The 24,739-nt window shown below is 44.6% G+C and overlaps 1 protein-coding gene across 1 annotated transcript; it reads left to right on the top strand.

The window, feature by feature from the left end:
* Nucleotides 1–225: 225 nt before the first annotated feature.
* On the top strand, nt 226–24,375 carry TMEM165 (transmembrane protein 165). The gene is made up of 6 exons (XM_040624958.1): nt 226–603; nt 13,573–13,798; nt 18,490–18,665; nt 19,210–19,392; nt 22,568–22,673; nt 23,542–24,375. Exons 1-6 carry the CDS (start codon nt 397–399, stop codon nt 23,616–23,618), a joined length of 975 nt encoding a protein of 324 aa, XP_040480892.1. The 5' UTR covers nt 226–396; the 3' UTR covers nt 23,619–24,375.
* Nucleotides 24,376–24,739: the final 364 nt, after the last annotated feature.

The following is a 24,739-nucleotide window of genomic DNA, read 5'->3' as shown; positions in this document are numbered from 1 at the left end:
GGAGCGCGGGGTCCAATGGGAAGAGGGCGCGAGCCGCACCTCAACCTGCCCGAGGACGTCACGACGCCGAGGAGGACGCCGGGCCAATGGGAGGCTGTCACCGGCAGGGGCGGGGCCCCAAGGAATTGGGCTGGGCCGCAGCGAGACAGTTGGCTGAGTCTCTGGCCGCCGCGGGAGAGGGGGAGGACCGAGCCGGCCGCTGCGGACGCCGGCCTGCGCTAAGCCTTTCGCCCGCCCTTGCCACTTCCCGCATGGTGCCGACTTCTCACTAAGCGGCAGCGGCGGCGGCGGCGGCGAGGCGTGAGGGACGCACGGCGGGCGCGGCTCGGGGTCGACGCTTCCCGTCGCCCGCACTTCCTCCTGCGGCGCCCGTGCGTGGCCGTCTCGGCCGCCGGGATGGCGGCGGCGTCGGCGGCCCGGGGGAGTGGCCGCGCATCGGCGCCCCGGCTGCCTCTGCTCCTGCTGCTCGCGCTCCTGTGGGCCCCGACCGGCGTACGCGCTGTCCCCGACGAAGACCTTAGCCACCGGAACAAGGAGCCGCAGGCGCCTGCCCAGCAGCTGCAGCCCGCGGCCGTGCAGGGCCCCGAGCCAGCCCGGGCCGAGGTGAGCAGGACGTGCTGGGCAGCCGGTGCCCCGGGTACCAGGCTCGTGGCCGCCCGGAGCCCGGCGCTCGGCCACTGCGGCCGGCGAGGGGGAGGGGAGCCCGCCCCGGCTCCTTGGGGGTGGAGACGGTGGAGGGCGCTTCTTCCCGGGTCGCGCCCGGCCCCGCCTGGCTCCTTACGGGGGGAGGGGAAGGGAGCGCCCAGCCCGGCGTCCGCTGTAACTGTCCAGTCCCGGAGCACCGGGATGCTGCCGAGGCATGGGCTTCGTGATGATCGGACGTGTCCTAAAGAGCGGCAGATACTCATCCCGCGTAGAAAGTTTTTAACACAGGACAGTGGGAGGCTTTTCGTGTTCTCTGAGGATAACAGCATAGGACATTTCATTGTTGAAACCGCTCGTCCCAAACTGCTTACCCAAACTCAGCTTTGCACGGCCTGTGTGTTTTGCCAAATGTATATGGATTATGAAGCGTGACTCTCACTTTTTAAAAACGTGCTCTGGCTTGCAGGAAGTAGCCCTCAGGAACGCAGAGGAATAATCAGTCTTTGGCAGTACAGAGTGCTGCAGCGGTGTGGGATGCCAAAACTAAATTCATAAGCTACCAGAACTTGTTCCTTTGGTCTTATTAACATCTAAATTTATGTTAATAGAATCACTTAGTCACTTGTATGCAGAACCTCGGCGGCATTTTTAAAGGCCTTCCCTGTACCAGGGAAGCTTTCTCCTCATTTCCAATTAGGACTCCTGAATTGAGGCCTCTGGGATCTCTTCTAGTGGGAGAGGTTTAGCGCTCAGCCTTTCCTAGGCCTCCACTCCCACCCAGGCTACATTTAGCCAGTCACCACCTAACTCATCGTTCTGAAATTGAATTCCTTTTCACTGCTCCGAAATCCTCAGTGAGTTGCCCCTGCATACTGACTTCAGGCCATCCTCTTCTGCCGGATGTTGAGATTTCTTCCTGATTTGGTCCCAGCCGGCCTCCAGGCTTTTTCGACACCGCTCCCTTGCTCCTACGCAATACTCAAACCACTCAAACAGGAGATGTGCCATGTACTCTGTGGCTAGCCTCCCCAGCAGGCAGCCTCCCTAAAAAGGCTTCGGTGAGCTTGGAGCCCACTGGTCAAAACCCTACCCACCTTTCAAGAGCCAGCAGATACCTACACTTTGAAGACTTCCCTAAAACTTCCTGGTTGAAAGTGATTTCTCTCTTGCCTGTCACTCCTGAGCTCAGCTGACTCTGCTAGCCATTTTCACTTCTGAAATTGAACTAAAATGCTGATTCATGAAATGTATTTTTAGTGTTTATCCTTTAACCTTCTGTCATATAAACTCATTATCTGTCATTACCTCATTATTTTCAAACGAAACTACTTTTGGTTAAGTAATTTTGTGAGAGATTTTGAATGTAACGTTCCAGGCCTTTATCAAGAGTTTTAGTCATATAGAGATTTTTGAGATATAAATAGTGGTAGGTGTGGCTATTAATAATACCTTTTTAGGCAGTGAGGAAAAATCTAGCCTTGTAAAATAAAGCAGCAGTGTGCAGTGACTATATTTAAGTGGACTTAAGGATTCTTGTCTTTAAAACTGGAGATGGGAAGGGAAGGAACAGGCACAATATAATATGGTTTTTGTCTTTAATATTTTGATATACAGTTGACCCTTGAACAACAGGTTTGAAGTGCATGGGTCCACTTACGTGTGGATTTTTTTTCAATACAGTACTGTAAATGTATTTTCTCTTATGATTTTAACATTTCTTTTCTCTAGCTTACTTTAGGAACACAGTATATAATACATATAACATGCAAAATATGTGTTAATCGATATCAGTGTATGTTATCAATAAGCCTTCCTGTCAACAGTAGGCTATTAGTAAAGTTTTGGGGGAGCCCAAAGATATAAGCAGATTTCCCACTGTGCGGGGCCCCTAACCCCATATTGTTCAGGGGTCAGCTGTCTTCTTGGTGCTTCTTTTTTTTTTTTTTAAAGATTTTATTTATTTATTCGACAGAGATAGAGACAGCCAGCGAGAGAGAGAACACAAGCAGGGGGAGTGGGAGAGGAAGAAGCAGGCTCCCAGCGGAGGAGCCTGATGTGGGGCTCGATCCCAGAACGCCGGGATCACGCCCTGAGCCGAAGGCAGATGCTTAACCGCTGTGCCACCCAGGCGCCCCGGTGCTTCTTTTAAGATAGGAATTTATTCTTTTTTTTTTTTTTTTTTTAAGAGATTATTTATTTGTCAGAGAGAGAGTGAGCACAGGCAGGGGAGGCGGCAGGCAGAGGGAGAGAAGCAGACTCGCTGCTGAGCAAGGAGCCCAGTGCAGGACTCCATTCCAGTGTCCTGGGATTATAACCTGAGCCGAAGGCAGACGCTTAACCCACTGAGCCACCCAGGCGTCCCAAGATAGGAATTTATTCTAAATTGTTCTATATTGTAGTAGAATCTAATTATCTTGTTTTAATTATATTTTCATCTAATGTTTTGATAAGGCTCAGGTTTTTTCTCTATGGTGCTACAGTATGTTGGAAGAGATTTTTCTTTCATGTTTTCTAAACTATGTAATATAAGTATCATTTGCTTTTTTTGTCCCATTGTTAAAAGTAAGATATGGTCAGGGTTCAATTTAATAATCATATAAGTAAGGGCTGAATGTTGCTGGATATCTGGAAGTTTCAACTGATTTGCTTTGCAGCTACATCCAGTATATTTTAAAAGGATAGGAAATTTAAACTTTTTTCGTGCCACTGTGTGACAGTGGACTTCTGAAACTGGAGGGGGAAGAGTCTCTCCTTCACTGGTAGACATTCACATGTAAGATGTATTATACAAATGTTATATCTCAGGGTACTTTGAAACAAGATAACTTCTGACAGGGCTTTCTACATTGGGTTGTTTTTTTTTTTTCTATAATCAGCTAAAAAAGTTGGGGGGGGGTTCACTCTGTACTTACAATTACAAATAAACCCCAGTTTACAAATCCTGGAAAGAGTAGTTGTTGACCACTTGGATCTTTTCATTTATGCAGTTTATGCTTCTAGTGACTTACTCAGTTGTTTTCTTATTCCTTCCCCAGGCAGAGCACATAATACAAGAAGCATTAAGTCCATTTAGTTGAGGGAGATCAGACAGATTTAATAAAGGCAGTTTATCATTCACTGTGTATTCTGGAAGTCCGAAGAACTGCTCTGGCCGCGTAGCATGGTTGATAAAGCCACAAAAGCCTATTACCTCACCCAGTACAAATTCTTGTTATTGTCTTTCTGCTTTACTGTTTCTTGGCATTTCTTTTATTTATTATCTTTGAACTGTGAGAAGACCTTCTGTATGATATTTTAAACTTTTTTTCCATTTTCATGAGGTTGCACTCCTGCTCCATTCAGCCCAACCTCCCAGTTCTAGCCTCTTTATAGCAAAGATAGAGGCTGTCAGGTGACTCCTGTCTTACTCATGATTGGTGTGTCAGAATGAAGTGATCATTATGTTACTGAATTTGGTGGTATTCTACCATCAAAGCAATTAAAAAATCAGTGAAGTGAAATACGTTTAATACATTTCAAATCTCAGTTTATAAATACATTACAAAACAGTAACATTTATAAAAATAAAGTTGTTTAACTCATTAAAATAAAATGTATTTGTAAAAATCTAATTGTTAAATATATAGTATTCTAATACGAATTAACAAGTAGCAATAAAAAACAACAAACCTAACCATTCACAAATGAAAGGACAGGATAGTGAAAATTTGTAATAAAATACAATTTTATCTTTAAATACAATCTCATTTTTTATTTATGTATTTATTTTAAACATTTTATTTAGAGGGCGTGCACAAGCCGGGGCAGAGGGAGAGAGAGCATTTCAAGCAGACTCGCNGCTGAACCTGGAGCCCGACACAGGACCCAGGGGTGGATCTCAGCACTCTGAGATCACGACCTGAGCCAAAATCAGGAGTCCGACGCTTAACTGACTGGGCCACCCAGTCACCCTTTACAAAATCTTTTAAAGCCAGGTTTTTCCATGGTGTCTTAATTAAGTTGCACATATATTTTTGTGCACATTTTCCACTTTGTGGGAAAGGCTTTTCTGACTTGATTCAGTAAAGGAATGGTGAGGAGACCGTTCTAAGCCAGCTCTAAGCATTTTCCTCTAGACTCCTTTACCTCCAGATTTCACCTCTGATGCCTTTCGTTGAGCGGCTTTATTGCTGTTTTCTTGCGGGGAGCCCGGCCCTTTCCCGGCTCGCTGGTTGTGGCTCCTGTTTCGCAGGGGCCTCGGCGTCTTCTCTGGCTCTGCCGGGCGGCCGCGTGTGGTGCGGCGGGGTCCCCACGCAGCTTTCCGTCGGGTCACTGCCGCCCGCTGTGTCTGGGCTCTAGGACGCGAGTGGGAGTTCTGTTGGTCCTGTTGGCGTTTGCATCCTTCTCTTGAAGATCATGAGAGCACACAGGGCACTTGCTCCCCGCCGCCGCACTGTTTTTCAGTTTGGAACTAATTTTAATTGAGTAAAAGATGTTTTATTCAGCAATTAAAAAAAAAAGATTTATTTATTTATTTGAGAGAGAGAGAAAGCGCGCACAGGTAGGCAGAGCGCCAGGCAGAGGGAGAAGGAGAGGCAGGCTCCCCGCTGAGCTGGGAGCCCCACGTGGGGTTCGATCCTAGAGCCGAATCAGGCCCTTAACGGACTGAGCCACCCAGGCGCCCCATTCAGCAATTTTTTTAAAGATGAGTTTTATTCAGCAATTTTTTTTAACCTCTCAGGATGTAAATAATTTGCATCTGACACTCAAATTAAAATACTGAAATGGTGGTATTTGTACGAAGGCAGGCACGGGTGTTTCACGACTGACCGGTAGGACACGGTGTAACTGGATAGTGGGGTAGCAGAGTTGTGTTACTGTCCCTGCCTTTGACCCGCCTGTAGCACCTACACTTTCTGCCTCTCCCCGTGTGTGGGGCGAGACTGCCATCCCCGTGCCTCCTCTCTGTGTCCCTGTTCTCTTCTGACCTCCGCTACTTTCCCTCCTCGGAGTCTTTATGCTCGCCCTTTCGTTGGCTCCGTTCTGTCTGCTGACACGTGCCCATGGGCTTCTCCTTTTTGGGAAAGGGGGGAATAAAAAAGACCAATAATTTAACTGCTTGATGTATTCATTTCTATTTCTTCAGTTTTATAGACGAGATTTCTTTTTTTTGTTTTTGAGATTTTATTTATTTGTCGGGGGCAGGCAGAGGGAGATGCAGGCTCAGTGCTGAGCAAGGAGCCCGATGTGGGACCGAATCCCAGCACCCTGGGATCATGACCTGAGCCAAAGGCAGATGCTTAACTGACTGAGCCACCCAGGCGTCCCTAGACCAGATTTCTAACTGGGAATTCGGGAATTCACTGCTCTTTTGCTTCACTTTAGGCTTCCCTTATTTGGCTTCAATCGTTGTCCTTTCACTGAAATTTGGGTTTTGAAGGATACCTAAAACCCACCAACTTGCTACATCCTGGGGTCGTTTTCAGCTCTCATTTCACACCGTTCACCCTCCTCTTTAAGAGCCCTACCCCATCTGGGCTGGATGATCTTGAGTCTTAATAAGTTTCAGTCTCTCAAGTCAAGATAACAGTCCTCAGGTTTTTTGAGTAGCTGGTTAAACCGCGTGTGTGAAAATACTTGGCATCTACTAGTTAGTAGTTTAGCAAATGGTGCCTGCCCCTAACTTGACCGTCTGCTGTGCTCGCCTGCCTGGCTGAGTATTTCAAAGACAGTTGTGGTGGTGGTGGTCTTTTTTCCCTCTCCACCCCCTTCCCTAGGTAAATACCTTCTCTAAGGCTCATTTTTTCATCTTAATCTAATCTCCCTTTCCCTTGGAAATACTGTTTACTTGCAAAGCTCTGGCTGATCAGTGTAGGTTGCCAGCAGCCAGACACATACCTTGAGACTTTCCTGGCCTCAACTCACATGGCCTCTTGGAAACCTTCATTTGAAATGCTTTTTACTGCCTCACAGCGAACGTATCTGAAGCCAAACCTATTTCTTTTCCTACTTGTCCAAATATTTTGTAGGAATATAAATATTCCAGTAAACCCAGCAGAAAACCTTACCATCATCTTTGATCCATTCTCCTCCACTGCGATTTTTAAAGTTCTGTTGATATTTTCCCTTTCCATGATGTGCAGAATTTTCCCTTCTCTGAATTGTCTTCAACATTGGTCTTAATGCAGCTGACCTCATTAATTGGTCCACTGGCTGGCCTTCTTTACTTTCTGCCCTGATCTGTTAGCCACAGTGCCTTAATCATATTTGTGCCTTCTGCTCAGAAACTTTTAAGGGCTTCTTGCTGGTCAGAACAGACAGGATTTTCAGTCCGGGCTCAATTTATTTTTCGCATTTTACCCCAGCCATTCATCTGATGAGTTTACTCCCTGTTCTCAGAAGATGCCTGTATTCTTTCCAGTTGTCAGTCTTGGGAATGACATAAGGGCATGTACCCCAGTGCATTTTGAAGTTAGTCCAGTGTGTGGGTGGCTCGCACCAAATCCTGCTGAGGCTTCAGGGAGGCTTATGAGATGAATTTCAGAGCCGACCTCACCCTTGGTCAAAGGTTGCCCCACAGGCGTTAACTCCTCCATACTTCCGGGTAGTGAAGGAGTACAGAGCCCTTACTTTGTGGTTGGACCTGCCTGAAACCAATTAATAGCCTTCAAGGAATTGGTTCTCTATAAGTAGAGCACGAGATTAGGCCAAGAGATTTTTGAAGCAGTGCACAACAGGTGTCTGTAATCATGCGCGTGGTAAAAACAAGAAACCAAAAGTACAGAGAACGTAGAGAGAAACAGTTTGTCTCCTCCTTTTCTTGTATTCTGGTTCAGGGGTCAGCAAACTGCATCTTACCACTGGCTGCTTGTTTTTGTAAAACAGTTTTTTATCAGAGCAGAGCCGTGCCGTTCATTCAGGTATTACCTGTGGCTCTGCCCAGCTACGGCGTCTGAGTCTGTCACGTGAGGTTAAATATTTGGCCCTTTAAGAAGAAGTTTGCCGACTTCTGTTGTAGTCATCCTGGTTTCTTCCCTGTGAACATCAAACAGTTCACTCTTTGCTGAGAGCTGGCACGCATTGACAACGGCACTAAACCGTAAACCTCCCTCCCTCCCACGCCCCTCCACACATACGTCCGATGACTACACGTGTAATAGGTGCTTTTTTCCAACTTAAAAATATCTTACTGATTTTTCTTTATTGGTATAAATAAAACATTCTATTTTTTACTTATATTTTAGAGTATAATATTCTGATACACAGAGCGACTATTTAACCAGTTCCCCGTTGCCCGACATTTATTTTGTCTTTTGTTATTACAGACGACAGCATTACATTTATATATGCTTCTGATACAAAAAGATGAACTCTGCAGTGTCCCTGTCTTAAGCTTTGTTTCAATTCTGTACCTGCCATGCCCACGGTATGCGTTCACTTTCGCTCGAGGATGGCAGGATCGTGGGGGGCGGGCGTCGTTGAGCTCGGCCTTGCTTACGAGGTTCTGTGTAAGTCGGATCTTGAGGAATCAAGGAGAATCAGAAAAAGGAGGTGGGAAGGGCAGTAGGACTGCACGATTGAGCTGGTGGTTCCCAGGGGCGGAGGCTCTTGCGTCGCACTGCGCCGAGCTGTAGGCCTGAGCCGGTGGCGCCGCGCCCTGGAGACGCGGCTGGGCCGGATGGAGCCGCGCGGAGCTGGGTGTGCTGAGCAGACGGCCGCCGCGTGGAAGAAAGGGTGCTGTTCCCAGAGTAGTATTTTGGATATATCGGGTTAAACAGAATATTATTAAAAATAATTTTATCTGTTTTTACTTTTTAAAACGTGGCTACCAGGAAATGTAAATTCTGTGGCCTGCATTACTTTCTAGTGGCCAGAGCTGCTGTGGCTCATTGTTCAACAGTGAGGTAACATGACGAACTAACCTCGTTTTATAAAGATGTAACGGGTCGTGTTGTGGTGCGCTGTGGTGACTGCTCGCTAGCGTCACCGTAGCAGCTTTCTGTGTGGTAGCTCATGTAGTTAACTTCACAGGGGCCCGCAGCTCGAGTCCCGGGGAGGTTTTCCTGCCCGAGGTCATAGAGTAAGTGGGAAGGCCTTGGCCCTGGACGGCTTGCAGTCAACCAGAGTCACCCTGAAGGTGAATGAGAAAAAGGACATGCTCCTTGCACACAGTAAGCACTTAGGCCCTTGACAACCGATGATCATTTTCTGACCCTGTTATTAGCACTTTAAGTTTTAAAAATTGATCTCCTTAATACCCTGCTGCTTTGGTTTTAAATTCTTAGCACAGTGGTTGGTGGTTTAACACTCGGTTTGGATATCCAGGACCAGCCTCCTATACGGTAGAAGCTGCAAGGTCATGTTCTTGTGTTCTGTGTATAGCAAGTTTTTAATAATATGTAGTTTTTTGTTTTGTTGTGCTCGAAAGGCAAGTTTTATTTTGTCCTCATTTCACAGAGAAACAGCCAGGCCGAGTAATGTGGCCAGGGCTTTATAGCTGGAAATTATAAAGCCATGAGAACATGTAGTTTTGATTCCTGTTGTGTTTTTAAAAGTAAACATTTTCTGTTTTTGAGCTTGGAGCTAATTGATCATAAATGGTGTATATTCATTCCTAAACATTTTCTTGGATTTCAGATCCTAAATACTTTACAGTGAAATTCCTTCATACAAAAGGTGTACCTGAGAGGAAAATGGTTGCATTAACGAGAGCTGAGTTGAAATGCTTGTATTTTTTTATGATGCTTAATGATCATAGAGTATTTGATGAGAAAGGAAGCCCATCTTTAAAGGAACATCAGTGTAGACGGAACTAAAATGGTCATGGAGAGAAAGCAAGAATTTCTTAAAATGGTACCTGCTTTATCAAGAGCTGGCTTCCAAGGCCGTCCCTTTGACTTAATCCTAACACCAGATATTTTCTAAAATGTTAAATTTCCCCGATTTTTAGCTCAAAGGTCTCGTCTGATAAATGCTTAAATCTTGCTGATCTTTACTGTGGAATTGGGACTCAAGTTTATGTTGTGAGTTGAGGAATGACATGCGCACTAAGAATTTAGGATTTTATTCATATCTCTGACATCTCTGACTAGGACCTTTGTAAATCAAAGTACTTCTGTTTTTACCCTGTCAGATATCACATGTGTTTGGGGGTTTCTTTCTCTTTTTTATTTCTTAGGTTTCTAGCGATTCACAGGCCTTAAAAGTTAATTCAAGAATGGCGGTTAGGCTTGGAGGAGACATTTAGAAGTGATTTGGCTAGCCCAGTTTCCCAGCCTGGGAACTAGTGAGGTGTTGGATTCGGGAATTCTTTGCTGTGGGGGTTGGGGGGCGGTCCTGCGCACGGTGCATGTCCATAGCCACACCTGTGGCTTCCACCTGCCAGATGCCGGTCGTTCACCTTCAGCTGGGACACCCAATGACTGGATAGTGCCTAGAGACCCCCGAGACACAGAATGGCCCAGGCTGCAGCCCTCCGACGCAGCGCGTGCCTCTAAGCGCAGGTTCTCTTCTCCGGAACTCGGGCGTGGAGGAGGAAACGGACTGCCTTCTCTGGCGGTCCCGTTCGGCTTCACGTGGCTCTCTTGGCGGAAACAATCTTTTGTCCGGGTGAGCTACAATCTGCCACCTAAACCAACACCCGTGACTTTATAGTTCTACGTGTTGGGACCCACAGCGGAGATACCCACAGACGGACCGTCGCAGTCATGGGAACGTAGGCACCCAGTCCTTCCCAGGCCCTTATTTGTTGTTTTTTTTTTTTTTAAGATTTTATTTATTTATTCGACAGAGATAGAGACAGCCAGCGAGAGAGGGAACACAAGCCTGGGGAGTGGGAGAGGAAGAAGCAGGCTCAATGTTACAATAACCTTTCATCTTCAATGAATTGTTCTCTTGGAATAATTTCCTAAGGGTGGAAATACAGGGCCAAAGAATATGGGAATCTTTATAACTGTTCCTACATACTGCCATGTTGCTCTTAAAAACAATCATACCAACAGACAGTGTCAGTGGCAACAAAGGAGCACATTCAGTTTCAGTGTCCCCTGTCAACTTAGGGTATTAAGTAATGTATTATCAAAATAGGTTATTTTCAATAATCTTTCAATAAGCCTAGGGTATTTAGGTATACCAAGATAAGTGATTTTCAATAAGAATTTAATTAGAATTCGTTTATCTTTACAGTTTTCACAATTTTTTTTTTAAAGATTTTATTTATTCGACAGAGATAGAGACAGCCAGCGAGAGAGGGAACACAAGCATGGGGAGTGGGAGAGGAAGAAGCAGGCTCATAGCTGAAGAGCCTGATGTGGGGCTCGATCCCATAACGCCGGGATCACACCCTGAGCCGAAGGCAGACGCTTAACCGCTGTGCCACCCAGGCGCCCCTATTTAATTGTTTTTTACAGCCTGAGTTGGCAAACTTTTTTTTTTAACGGGCCAGTTAAAATTTAGGTTTTTAAGGTCTCCATTGTATAATTTCCCTTCCTTCTTCCATCCCTCCCCCTTCCGATCCTTTTTGTTTTTTGCAACCCCTTAAAAATGTAAAAAACATTCTCAGCTGACCCAGGCTGGTCGTGGCCTCACGGCAGCCTGCCAATCCCTGGTTTTAGAGCCTCTTCTGTCTAGGAAGATCTTCAGGGGGCAGAGCCTTCTCCACGGTGGTGCCCCGGAACTGTACAGAACTTTGGAGAAGAACGCTGAGCAGCACAGAATAATGGACTTGTCACTAACTGTTAAAAATACTTAAAGTGCTTTTTGCTTGTTTGAGCATGGTTACATTTTCAGCTTAAAATGACCTTAATGCCAACCAAGACTTCAGTTTGTCTTTATTAGACCACATGACACCCCCTAGGGTATTTTTAGACTTAGCATAGGACCATCTATATATCCAGCTATATATATATATATATATATTTTTTTTTTTTTTTAAGTTCTAATTTTTTTTTTTTAAGATTTTATTTTATTTATTTGACAGACAGCCAGCGAGAGAGGGAACACAAGCAGGGGGAGTGGGAGAGAAAGAAGCAGGCTCCTAGCGGAGGAGCCTGATGTGGGGCTTGATCCCAGAATGCTGGGATCATGCCCTGAGCCGAAGGCAGATGCTTAACCGCTGTGCCACCCAGGCGCCCCTAATTTTTTTTATTGAAGTGTATTTGACAGTGTTACGTTTCAGGTGTACAGCATGGTGATGCGACAGCTCTGTGTGTGTGCTGTCCCCATACAGCACACGTGTGGCTACTGTCCCCATACAGCGCCGCTGCGGTACTGTTGGCTGTGTCCCCTGTGCTGTCCCTTTCATTCCCATGATGTACTCTGCAACCAGAAGCCTGTATCCCCGCTCCCCTTCCCCCATCATCCTACCCCCACCCCTCTGGTAACCATCCATTCTCTGTAATTATGAGTCTGTTCCTGCTTTTTGTTTATTTGTTTTGTTTTTTAGATTCCACATAAAAGTGAAACCATATGTAATTGTCTTTCTCTGATTTCACTTAGCATAATACCCTCTAGGTCCATCCATGTTATTGCACATGGCAAGATCTCATTTTTTTGGAAAGATTTTATTATTTGAGAACAAGAGAGAGCACACAAGCAGGGGGGAGGGGCAGAGGGAGAAGCAGGCTCCCCGCTGAGCACGGAGCCTGACGAGGGGCCCTCGATCCCAGGACCTGAGCCCAAGGCAGACACTTAACCGATTGAGCCACCCAGGCGCCCCAGGATCTCAATTTTTTTTTTATGGCTGAGTAATATTCTGTGTGTGTGTGTGTGCGCGCGCGCGTACCACATCTTTATTCATCCTTCTGTTGATGGACACTTAGGTTGCTTCCCTATTTGGCTATTGTAAATAATTCTGCAGTAAACATAGGAGTGCATAGATCTTTTCAAATTAGTGTTTTTGGTTTCTTTGGGTAGATGCCCTGTGCTGGATCATAGGGTAGTTCTATTTGTAAGTTTTTGAGGCATCCCCTGTACTGTTTTCCACAGTGGCTGCCTCAGTTTACATTTCCACCAGGTGCACGAGGGTTCCTTTTTCTCTACATCCTCACCAACACTCGTTTATCTTTTTGATTCTAGCGGTTCTGACAGGTTTAAGATGATACCTCAGGATGGTTCTGATTTGCGTTTCCCTGATGACAAGTGATGTGGAGCATTGTTCTGTGTGGCTGTTGGCTACCTGGACGTCTTTGGGAAAATATCTGTTTGGGTTCTCTGCCCTTTTTTTTTTTAAAGATTTTATTTATTTATTCGACAGAGATAGAGACAGCCAGCGAGAGAGGGAACACAAGCAGGGGGAGTGGGAGAGGAAGAAGCAGGCTCCCAGCGTTGGAGCCTGATGTGGGGCTCGATCCCAGAACGCCGGGATCACGCCCTGAGCCGAAGGCAGACGCTTAACCGCTGCGCCACCCAGGCACCCCCCTCTGCCCATTTTTAATGAGATTATTAGGGTTTTTTGGTGTTGTATAAATTCTTTACATATTTTTATATCCAGCTATGTTAAATCTCATCTTAGCTAGAGCCATTTCTTGCTCTAGCCTGTTGAGAACTTTCTGGATCCTATTTTGGCCTATAAAATGTTAAAGGAACTTCTCTTGGCTTTCTGTTACTTGAATGTTTGATAAACATATCTGGCTCTTCCACTCAAGTTACAAATAAAAATTTGAGACATAGCTGAGAATTAAATCTCAAATCACAAATACTTAGAAAATAAAGAAGTTTTAATATGTGGTTGCTCTACTCTTTTTTTAAAAAATTATTTTGTAGAATTGTACGTGGATCTGCATTGTAGCACCCACCAATTAGAGGTTCTGGTCGTTACACAGTCCTTAGACGGTGAGTCTAATGACCATGACAGAAAAACTCTTAATTCACACTCAAAAATAAAAGAATTTTAAGTAATGATTTTTTCCAAAAAATAGCTGATACAGATTTATTTATTTTTTATTTCAGAAAGGATTTACACCAGCTGCCCCGGTTCATAGCAATAAAGAAGATCCAGCTGCCCAAACGAATTTGGGATTTATCCACGCATTTGTCGCTGCCATATCCGTTATCATCGTGTCTGAACTGGGTGATAAGACATTTTTTATAGCTGCCATCATGGCAATGCGCTATAACCGGCTGACGGTCTTGGCTGGGGCTATGCTCGCCTTGGGCCTAATGACGTGCTTATCAGGTGAGTGTGCTTTTCCTCCTCAGGGCTTTACTGAATTAAGGAGAAAGCATGGTGTGGGGCATTGAGTCACTGACTCATTGAGCTAGCTAGTTAGGTATACTTCCATTGACAGAGTTCCAGAATTTAGTAAAACAGAAGATGGTGGCAGTTACATACATTACTAAAAACCATGTTGTACTTTTAAAGTTAAAATTTCAGCCATTCACAGCCAAGATCCATACTCCTCATTTATTCACTAGTTTTTTTAATCCTTGGTTTGGCTGTGTATACCCTGGCTTTTTCTCTTTTCAGTCCAGACAACCTTCTATCTGATCTCTTAGAAATAGGACTCAAGTCGCAACAGAGGATTATAGATTGAAGGACATTTCAAGGACGTGTTTGAAAGCATTAACTGTTGAAGGACATTTGGTAATCAGTAAATGAAGAGTCACTTTCGGTTTGTTGTGTTTGATTAAGCTGTTCTTACCCCTTATAATAAAGGGAAGAAATGTTCTTAGATTCCCAGTTAGTGTTACTGTTGTATAGGCTTCAGTTTTTCAAAGAATTAGACCATGGGAAGGTAAACCTAACACTAAATAATGAAGCATAGTTGAGTCTGATTCAGGAGCCACCGCAAGCCACCTAGCTGGGTGGAAAACGGAGCTTTCCTCTGAGAGTCAGACTTGGGTGGGAACCTGACTGCCGCACGGTGGCCTATGGCCTACTGCTAAGTTCCTTCACCTGGAGCCTCAGCGTCCCCATCTGTGGAATGGAGCCGATAATGCCTGCTTCCCTCGTAGGGTCTCGGTCTGTGTGAAGTGTTTCGGGTGCTCAGTCTTTAACCTCTCCGCATCTCTCCGACCTCTCACGGAAGCTAGTTCTTCAAGTACAGAGCAAGTTTATGATGCCTTGATTGAGGACCCCAGTATTTTAGACCCCTTCTTTGCTGCCCGAGGATAAACATATTTTTCCACAATGGGGAAATGCACCGTGGAAAGCTGGGTAAAAGGCGCATCCTTGTAAAGGGGACAAAAGGCAACCGAAGAAGGGATGTGAGAAAGGGGGGAGCCTGACTGACTCCTTAACCACAAGCACGTTTTCAGGCAGATGAGTTTTAGGAAAGAGTACCGATGGAAGTCGAACTGGGAAATGGATTTCTTTACAAAGTATTCATCCGGGTCCCCTTGTGAAGTGTTTGTATATCCCTGGGAGTCCATCAGCCGCAGTTTGGAGATGGCGCGCTTGTGGTCTTGCCCCACTGAGACGCTGGCGGAGGGCTCAGTATGCTAGGCAGGCCCCTCACGTCGCCGGGGCTTCGCTTAGCCTTTCTGTGTCGTCCGACAGTGACAGTCGTGTGCCGTCCGTCAATGACAGTCCCGGGTACTTTGGAGCTTCCTTCTACTGCTCCTCCTCCTCATTGCCTTTCTCCCATTTCACTCCTTCGTCACTTGTAATCTGATTTCTGCTTCTGACACTTTGGAAAGGCTTCAGTAATCAGCTTTCCTTTGATTAGAATTCAGTTTCCATTTCAGCGAGCCCCCTCAGAACACATTCTTGGGCATTCCCACCTTTTTATTCTCTTGGCTTCTGTGACCCCCGTGTTTATAGTTCTGTTTCTGTCTCTCTGGGAAAAAATTTTGTGCCATTGAATATTCATATTCCCCACAGTTTTATTCTTGGCCCATTTCTCCCCCTTCACGCTAATGTCCTTATGCTGAGTGTTCTCAGTTTAATTACCCGAAAGTGAGTCCCAAATCTGTCTTCACTTCAGGTGATTTTTCTTGGAACTTCTACAGTGCCAAGATGTAGAAGGACCAGGACATGTGCAGCTGCCTTCTGACTTGTTGCAAAGTCCTTGTTTAAAGAGAAGTAACATCTCACTGTTCCCAGAGCAAAAGTGCTTGATTATGAGGGAAAGTTTCTAAAGAAAGAGAAAATAGAGGGACTGTAACCAGAAGAAGAAGAAGTTACAATGCCAGGTAGTTTTTGCTCTCTCTGGAGATGTGAGGCAGAAAAGATGGCATTGTAAATGTCCGTTAAGTATCAAGGTTTTTTTTTTAGATTATCTGAAGATAGAAGGAAAACCGAGTTTAGGAGATTTAAAAGAGGTTTGCTACATTCCATTTTTAAATTTAAACCTTTTTACGGAAAATATTTTAAATTTACAAAGTTGCAAAAATGGAACAGTACAAAGAACACCCATATACCTTTTTATCTAGATTCACTGTTAACATTTTACCTCATTTGCTTTAGCGTTTGTGACCTGTATCTAAATAAAATTATGCATGTGGATGTACATGCATGATTTATATATTTATAGATACATGTGACATATCCATGCTGTATCTGTAGATACATTAAGTACGTACGTATATACATAACCTTTTATGTATCTAAATATATGTATATTTATATACACGGATGAAGTGATACATGCTTTACCATTACTATTTTAGTTTTGTCAGTGGACCTGATATCCTCTGTAGCAGTTTTCCCCTCCCGTAGAGGAGCGACTCTAGGTCAGGTATTACATTTGGTTCTTTTTAGTCTTTTAATCCGAAGTACCACAGCCTTTTCTTGTGTTTTACAATATTAACATTTTTTTTTAAAAGAATACAGCCCCTCCCCCTTTAATGGATTGCTCCTCAGTTTGTTTTCTCGTGATTAGATTAAGGTGGTGGATTCTTGACTAGAATACTGCATAGGTGGTGTTTGTCCCTCTGAGACTGTCATGTCTGGAAGAACATGATGTCCATCTGTCCCTCACTGATGTCAAGATTTCTCTTGTATGTGGTCTCTTTCCCTGCANNNAATATGCAGTCTTTTTTTTTTTTAAGATTTTATTTATTCATTCGACAGAGATAGAGACAGCCAGCAAGAGAGGGAACACAAGCAGGGGGAGTGGGAGAGGAAGAAGCAGGCTCCTAGCAGAGGAGCCTGATGTGGGGCTCGATCCCATAACGCCGGGATCACGCCCTGAGCCGAAGGCAGATGCTTAACCACCGTGCCACCCAGGCGCCCCAATATGCAGTCTTTACAAAGACGCTGTAAGACAATGCAGATACTCTGTCCCTGATGTTTAGAGTGGATGATTCTCACCTGATCTCGGTGTTGCCTTCGTGACTGCAGAAGGATGACTTTCTGGTTCTGGGGCCCCATCCCCGTTTCCCATGGGCCCTGGCACACCGCACTAACAAAGAGCTCCTTCCCATGCCACAGGCTTGTCTATGTGTGGTCAATATAAACAGGGGAATTCATTTTTTCCGTGGGTTTTAATTACTTACTTAACTATATTGCTTAAATTGTCCCAGATTTGGCTGGTGGGAGCCCCTGCAAGCTGGCTCCCGGTCCTTGTGTCATGCTCCCATCGTTGTTCTGCTCTTGCTTACTTTCCAGCCCCATCTGCCCAACCCTGGAACTAGCTGTTCTCCTGAGGAGCCTTTTCAGGAGGAATGCTGTTAGAAACCAAGATCTGCATGGAAAGTGGGCTCGTTACTGAGATGTCTTTACTTCATGGCCTTCTCAGTGGCGAGAGCTAGCAAATCTGTCGTGTGTGTGCACACGCATATATGCAGACATACATGTTCACACATACCATTAGAACACAAACACACAAGCATAGATTTATGTCTTCCTAAACATGATTTTAAAATCTTCAATTTCGTAATGTAGCAACTTGGGAATACATCTGATGTGGTTGTACATTTGATGTTCAGGCAGATTTTAAGTGTACTCGTTTTATAAAAAGAGCATGTGAAGTGAAGAGTAGTTGCATTTATTATGTATATGGAAATGTCCTCTGGCCTTTCCTTAGTTAAGATTTAAATACTGAACTAACTGATAATACTGGTATAAGTGTGTTTTCACAGTTAGGATTTGAGTTCTTGATATGGTTCTAAGTATAGTTTTTTGTATAACTAATACAGTTGTCCTCTTTGTAACAAAGGGAAAGAATGGTACTGAATAAATTTGAGTCTGTTGTAAATGTTATTTTAATATATGTATAGGAATTATTTTCTTATATCAGGTATACTTACTTGAAGTAGTTGAAAACTAACAGAGTTTGAATCCTACATATCATGAGAATCTTTCATGATTCTTCACTATAGAAGTTCGTAATTTAAAGATTTGTGATGAAATATCACTTACGAAAGTGGTATAGCTTCCAGGTTATAAGATCTCAGGATCCTTAGAGGGCATCGACGTTAACTTTCTACCTAAAGTACTGTGCCCTGCGTGACCTGTGGCAAGCCAGCCCCTGGCTGACTGTCCGGAGAGGAGTTCGCGATCTCCCTGTGGAGTACGTGCCGTCTTCAGCTGGACCATCGAATTCATTATATTAGACCATTGGCTTGATAGAAGGACCCAAAGTTGATGGAGGGAAAGAAGTGGAATTATTTAAGGTTTCATATGTATTAGATTAGCTTCTCATGTGAACCATTTTTCCTTTAGAACCATGTTGTTTTTAAGATGTATTTGAGAGAGAGCGAGAGCGCGCACACGGGTGGGGGAGGAGCAGAGGGAGAGAGAGAATCTGAAGCAGACTCCGCGCTGAGCAGAGCTAGACACGGGGCTTGGTCCCGGGACCCTGATATCACGACCTGAGCCGAATTTAAGAGCTGGCCGCTCACCTGACTGAGCCACCCCGAGGACAGTCTGCGGGCTGTTGTGATGCGCGCGGATTAACCAGGCACTGCCGCATTTTCTTCCAGTTTTGTTCGGCTACGCCACCACAGTCATCCCCAGGGTGTATACGTACTATGTTTCAACTGCGTTATTTGCCATTTTTGGCATTAGAATGCTGCGAGAAGGCTTAAAGATGAGTCCAGATGAAGGTCAAGAGGAACTGGAAGAAGTTCAGGCGGAATTAAAGAAAAAAGATGAAGAAGTAAGTATGGCAGTATTAATACCGGGACCAGGAAAGCACTCAGCTAAGATTCGGCACCATCAGAGGTTCTCGGTGGCCATCCCTAGCCGTGTGATGTGTGTGGGCCGCGAAAAAAGCAACGTCGTGCCTGGTGTGCGTTCTTAGAGCTGTGTGTGGTCGGACTCCGGGTGAGGGCCACGCGGTGGGGAAGGACGCCGGGCTCGGGCGGACCTCGCGAGACCAGCTCCTGAGGTCGTGACTATGAGCGCCCGCGAAGCAGGAGCTGTACTTGGGATCTTCCGCTTCTCCCCCCAGCGTGTAGGAGAGTGAGCAGTAAATACTGATTTTGTTGCGGAGGAATGGAAGAATTGAGAATAGAGTGTGTGTTGTTGTGGGAGAGTAGTTCAAAAGAAAAGTTTGGGGTCACATAATTTTAGTTTCTTGGAGCATAGTCCATAAGATTTAAACACTTTTTAAAAGAAAGATTAAGTAATTTTGTACTATTTTGATTTGCTTCCTGGAATTAATGTCTCTCTCTTCCCCCCACCTTTTTTTAAAAATTTAGTTTCAACGAACCAAACTCTTAAATGGACCAGGAGATGTTGAAACGGGTGCAAGCACAACGATACCTCAGAAAAGATGGCTGCATTTTATCTCTCCCATCTTTGTTCAAGCTCTTACATTAACGTTCTTAGCAGAATGGGGTGATCGCTCACAACTAACTACAATTGTTTTGGCAGCTAGAGAGGTGAGTACAGCTGCTTCTGTATTAATAGTAAAACCAAGCGTAACAATGTTACTTCGCTCCAGAGGACCCTGGACAGTCTGGGCCAAGCTTCATATGCTACACTGTTCTAGACCTCATAATCCTGATTCTCTTTAAAATGGCCTGTCTCCACTTTCTACAGTCAGGTGGCATCCTGTGTCCCAACTGAATTGGCGTCTTTAGATTTCTCTTGTTGACTCCTGTTCCCTTCAGTTTTGCCGAAATGATACCGCGGCCGTCTTCTTGACTCGGTTTGGTCTTAGAGCGTTAGTGTGGCGGGGGTTACTTTACAAAATCATCAGTGGCGAATCACCAACAGCCCGGCCATCCAGTGTGGGAGCAGTTAGTTCACTCACAGATTTCTGTGTAGCTCTGGGAATGTTCACTCCTCGGCAGACAGAAGACTTCAGGAAATCGAAATGTTCACCGCGCTTGTCTCTGGGTAGTGCGGTTACCGCTGACTTGCTTCTGGGCACACAGTTTCGCCGCTCTTAGTCCCTGAATACTAAGACCTAGAATGGTAAGCTAGAAGAGATTTCTGATTTGCTCTAAAGATACAGAACCCGAGGCGCAGACACTGGGCGACTTGTCCAAAGCTAAGCTAGTTGGTAGCAGGGGCAAGGACTAGAAGCGGAGGCTCTCTGCCTTGTAGCATTTTCTTCTGTATCTTTATAGTTGTCAGATGCCACTTAAATGTCACCGTAATGGCTGTGCCCTCTATTTTTCTTGATTTCTAGCCTTTTTTATTGGCTTTCAGATTGCAGGATTGGGACTTGAAAGTAAGTGACCTTTTGGTGGTGGTGGTGATGGCGATAATAGGGGTGGTTCTGCCAGAGTGAGCTGCCATGATGGTAGAAATCACTGCGTTTTTCTTAATACTGTCATCTGTGTGGCACAGAGTGACTTGTGAAAGGTCCGGGTCCACTGTCCTGCGTCCCCTTGGTCCTGCCGCCTTCTGGCAGGGTGCTGTGTGCTCACCAGGCTTGAGTCTCGTGCTGTGGGACCAGGTTACTGTGCCGTTTCATCTGAAAATGGGGCATTGACCTGCTTCGGGGGCGGTTGTGTGGATGAAGCCGGTAATGCACGTGGGGGGCCCCCACAGCACCGTAGCCGCTCGCCGGGCTACCAGCATCGTGTGGGTGCGTAGTGAGCTCTTCAGGGTCAGAAATACGGGTTGTCTGATTTGTTCCCTTAATGTTCCTAATTTTTGGGGTATTTTTTTATGTAAACCATGCTAAAATGAAGTTCCGTTCGTCTTAGTCTGAACTTTATTTCTGCTTCCAACACTGTGTCCTTTGAGATGTTAATTAGGTACTAAGCAAAAAAAAAAAAAAGGGGGGGGTATGAGGTTCCAGGGTCAAATAAATTTTGCAAATAACAAAGACTGAAAACTTCTGTATTAAAGGAACTATTTAATTTTACTTAATCCAGTGATTTTTCAAGCGTCACTCTCAAATACGATGGCCCTATCCTCCAGGATGCCAGCTTGGAAGTTCGAATACAGAGTCTGGACGGCGCAGTCCCGCTCTGTCGCCGTGGACGTTTCCTGGTCCCCACAGCGACCTCCTTATCCCCCACTTCACAGGGGAGCAGGGCTCCACTTCTCATTGCCCCCTCTCGGTGGCAGTGCTGTCCCTGCTGCATTCCAAATCCCCGCCCCTCTATGTCCCCCTCACTCGGTGGCTTCAATCTTAGCCCCTCTCAGCCCAGTTCTGTGAAGAAGAATTTTCGCAGGCGTGAGTTTTTCTCATCTAAAAGAGTTTTACCCCTTCCCTCAATTCCACTTCTCTGCCAGATGCCACCCTCTCCCTCCCCTTCCCCCAGTCTCAAAAGGCTCGGCTCTGATAGGAAATGGGAGTTTGTCCATTTTTTCTGACCCCTATTTTCTGATCTCACCAGAACTGCTGACGTGGGGCTATGCGCTAGCTGCAGCCACCGACCGGCCCCACAGTGCTCGTCTTGGCAGGCTCGTTGCCTGGCTGCCTTCGCGGTCTTCTCGGGGCTCCTCTGCCTCTGTCTTCCCTTGGGGGTTGCTTTCTTTCGTCTGCATTCTCTCTCGGGGGTCATTCTCTTCAGTCCCATAGTTTATTCACCATTGAACTCAACGGACTCCTGAACTTCTCCACTTTTAACTCCTGTCAGCACCCATAAACCCTTTCTTCACTTCTAACTTTTTAAGTCATGTTGGTATTAACAATTCATCCAGAGAATTATGGGTGAGAAATACGGTTGGCATGCCTGATTTTTCTCTTCCTTAACACCTAACACTCACTTATCGCTAAGGTTTATCCATTATGCCTCCATAATTTCCCCAACCTACCTGCTTTTCTCGGCTTCCAGTCTCCCACCCCAATCCAGGCCATAGCCTCTCCCCTTGACCACCTTGCCTTTAATTTTGTTCCCTTCCAGTTCATTCTCTACGCTAGACTTTTAAAGCATAAACCTGTTCTGTGACTCTCCAGCTAAAAACCAACCAGTGTCTTAAAGTCTAAATTCTAAGCTTATAGACCCGGTCCTTCATGAGCTGACCTCCACCATGTTACGTTCTATGTTAACATATTCTGCAGTTGTCTCTTATTGGGGGCCTGCTGCCTTCTAGTATGTTCTCTCCTCCACAAAACAAAGTCAGATCGTCCTGCTCGTTCTTCAGGGCTTTCTTTTCTGGAAAACTCTCACTGGTCTTCCCAGTCTGAGCACCTCCAGTTTGTGCTGGTAGCAAGCACTTAGTGAATGAATACTGTGTTCCTGCGCTGAGTTAAAGCTCGGAGGACACCGTGGAAAAGGCAGGCAGGGTCTGTACTGTAGAGGCTTGCCTTGTTTCCTCAGCAGAGCGGACACTTCCCGAGGGGAGAGAGGTCTAGGTGGAGTCTCATCACCTGTGATGAGAGCTAGAGATCACCTGTGAATGAAGCGCGACAACTGCTGAAAGGCCGTATTAGGGTTATTTTGATCTTAGAAATGTTTCTGCTACTTTTAGCTCTATTCCTAGATATAACTGGAGCATATCCCTTCGAGCAGCTATTCCACTTTTCGTAAGTTAGACACTTGAGTTTTAACTGTTTTAGGCTTTGTTGTTGTCAGTCTGCATCTTCAGTGACAGTCGTCAGGTAACTGTTTCAACTGCTTTTAAGTTAACATTAGCTATACTTGCTTCCAGGACCCGTATGGTGTAGCAGTGGGTGGGACCGTGGGCCACTGCTTATGCACTGGATTGGCAGTGATTGGAGGAAGAATGATTGCACAGAAAATCTCTGTCAGAACTGGTAAGTCTTTGGTTTTTTATTTTTTTCAATTTTATTATTTTTTTTAAAGTAGGCTCCACGCCCAGCATGGAGCCCAATTCGGGGCTTGAACTCACCCTGAGATGGATAGGTGAGCTAACAAGCAGATGCTTAACTGACGGAGCCATCCAGGCACCCCTTTTATTTTTTAAATTACAAAGAAAATACTGTTTTAACTTTTAGAAGTACTAAGAGATGAGAGAAGGGGGAGTCCGTGCTAAGTTTTTACTTCTGGAGTACACTCGGTCTCTGCAATGATGATCTCTTAGAGGTCTGGTTCATCGCCCCTGCTACTGCAAACATGGACTGTTTTTCACATACATAGATGTTCGTAAAATACAAATTCATCTAAAAGCCTTACCAGATTTATAGTCGCTTTTTATCAATGTATTTGAGTAAAAAAATCATGTTGGAAATAAAATTTCCTGGCCTTCACAGTGTGTTTTGTAAGATTGGAATTTGTAGGTGGAGACCGTTTATGGATTCCACTGAAAATTTCCTGTGTAGCTGAGAGGGCCTAAAAATGGAATAAGAGAAGTTTCTCTGCCTGTCAGAGGCTGTTAAACATTCTTTTTAATAACTGGGTTTTAAGAGGAGTTATAATTCTGTTGTTGCCTGTCAGCACTGTCTCAGTTTTAATACTCTCATTTCTTGAAACAGTGCTGGAGAAGCAGTGGATTATTACTGTACAGTCAGGCGTATTAAGCACTCTTTGCTGTGGAAGTGGGGTTTGAGTGTTTCTAATTTCTTTTCAAGGTTAGCTCACAAGATTGGAAGAGTAATGGGTAACATCTTAGCTCCCCCATAGAGGAATTCTGCCTTATTTCACTTATTTTCTCTTCTCTTACAGTGACAATCATAGGAGGCATCGTATTTTTGGCGTTTGCATTTTCTGCACTGTTTATAAGTCCCGATTCCGGTTTTTAACAAGCCATTTGTTCATTTGTATCTCATTTAAGATAGGTGACTCTTGTGTTTATGGACATAGTGTACATTATAACTAAAAGTGACGGAAAGACTGTATTTTGTAGCATTGATTTGCAAGTTTGACCCATTTAATGAAAGTATTATGTCCAAAAGAAATAATCATTGATTCTATTTGCAACATGGATTTTTAAAAGAAACCTGATATCCTTATAAGTGTGGATTTTTCTTTTCTCCAACACAATTATGTTAATATGGTCACTGGTTTTTTTAGTATTTATGGTTTTTGTTTTTTTTTTTTTTTTGGTAGGAGAGGGTATATACATAGAACCATTGTACAATGGGGTCTTTGATTTTCTTTCAGCACTGACCCCTTTAAATGAGGAAGATATATTTTCTCCTGGATCACTGTTTTAAGATATTTGCCTTAAAATTTTTCTTGGGGTAGGAATGAATTTTTAGCTTTTAAAATACTTCCTTAAGCCAGAAAGCAGTTGTAATCACAAGTCTTTAAAAAAAAAAAATTTTTTTTTTAAAGAGTAATGTATTACTGTTATGACGTGACAAGAATTGTTTGCGAGGTCCATTCTCCCTCCCTTTTTTTTTTAATTGGGTAAGAAACCCAATATAAAAACAGTCAATATTTGACAATGTGGAATTACTAAATTAAAAGAGAATACTATGAGTGTATTCATATTTTTTCTATATTGAATAAACAATGTAACATAGATACAGTGTAAATAAAAGTGATATGACCAGAGCTTGTTTTCCCTTGTGAGTTTGTAACAATAATTTATCAAAGTAGTATTAATATTTATAGACTAGTTCCTAAAACTGATGTTAGAAAACAGGAGCCAGGCATCTTCTAAAAGCCTGTCTCACTTTAACCCTCAAACAGCTCTGGGACATAGTAGGTACTAACAAGGGTTTAAAAAAAAAAAAAAGTTGTATGGTAGAGCAGTGTGTCAAACCACACAGTTTCATTCTAGAGCCCGTAAGCGCCAATCATTTTATCCCACTAACTTCAGTAATCACAGTCATGTCCGTCTGTTCTATTAACTATTCTATCCAAACAGCATCCCCGCCTCTCCCAGCCTGCTATGTTCTGGTCCCGTGCGCAGCAG

Source organism: Ursus maritimus, unplaced genomic scaffold (assembly GCF_017311325.1).
Source record: "Ursus maritimus isolate PB19 unplaced genomic scaffold, ASM1731132v1 scaffold_8, whole genome shotgun sequence".
In the NCBI taxonomy this organism is placed as follows: Eukaryota; Metazoa; Chordata; class Mammalia; order Carnivora; family Ursidae; genus Ursus; species Ursus maritimus.
This window is presented reverse-complemented; position numbering and strand designations above follow the sequence as displayed.

Coding starts and splice junctions, on each gene's coding strand:
- TMEM165 (XM_040624958.1), top strand. CDS start 397: ATGGCGGCGGCGTCGGCGGCCCGGGGGAGTGGCCGCGCATCGGCGCCC. Junction 604..13,572: donor CCGAGCCAGCCCGGGCCGAG/GTGAGCAGGACG, acceptor TTTTTATTTCAG/AAAGGATTTACACCAGCTGC. Junction 22,674..23,541: donor GAAAATCTCTGTCAGAACTG/GTAAGTCTTTGG, acceptor CTTCTCTTACAG/TGACAATCATAGGAGGCATC.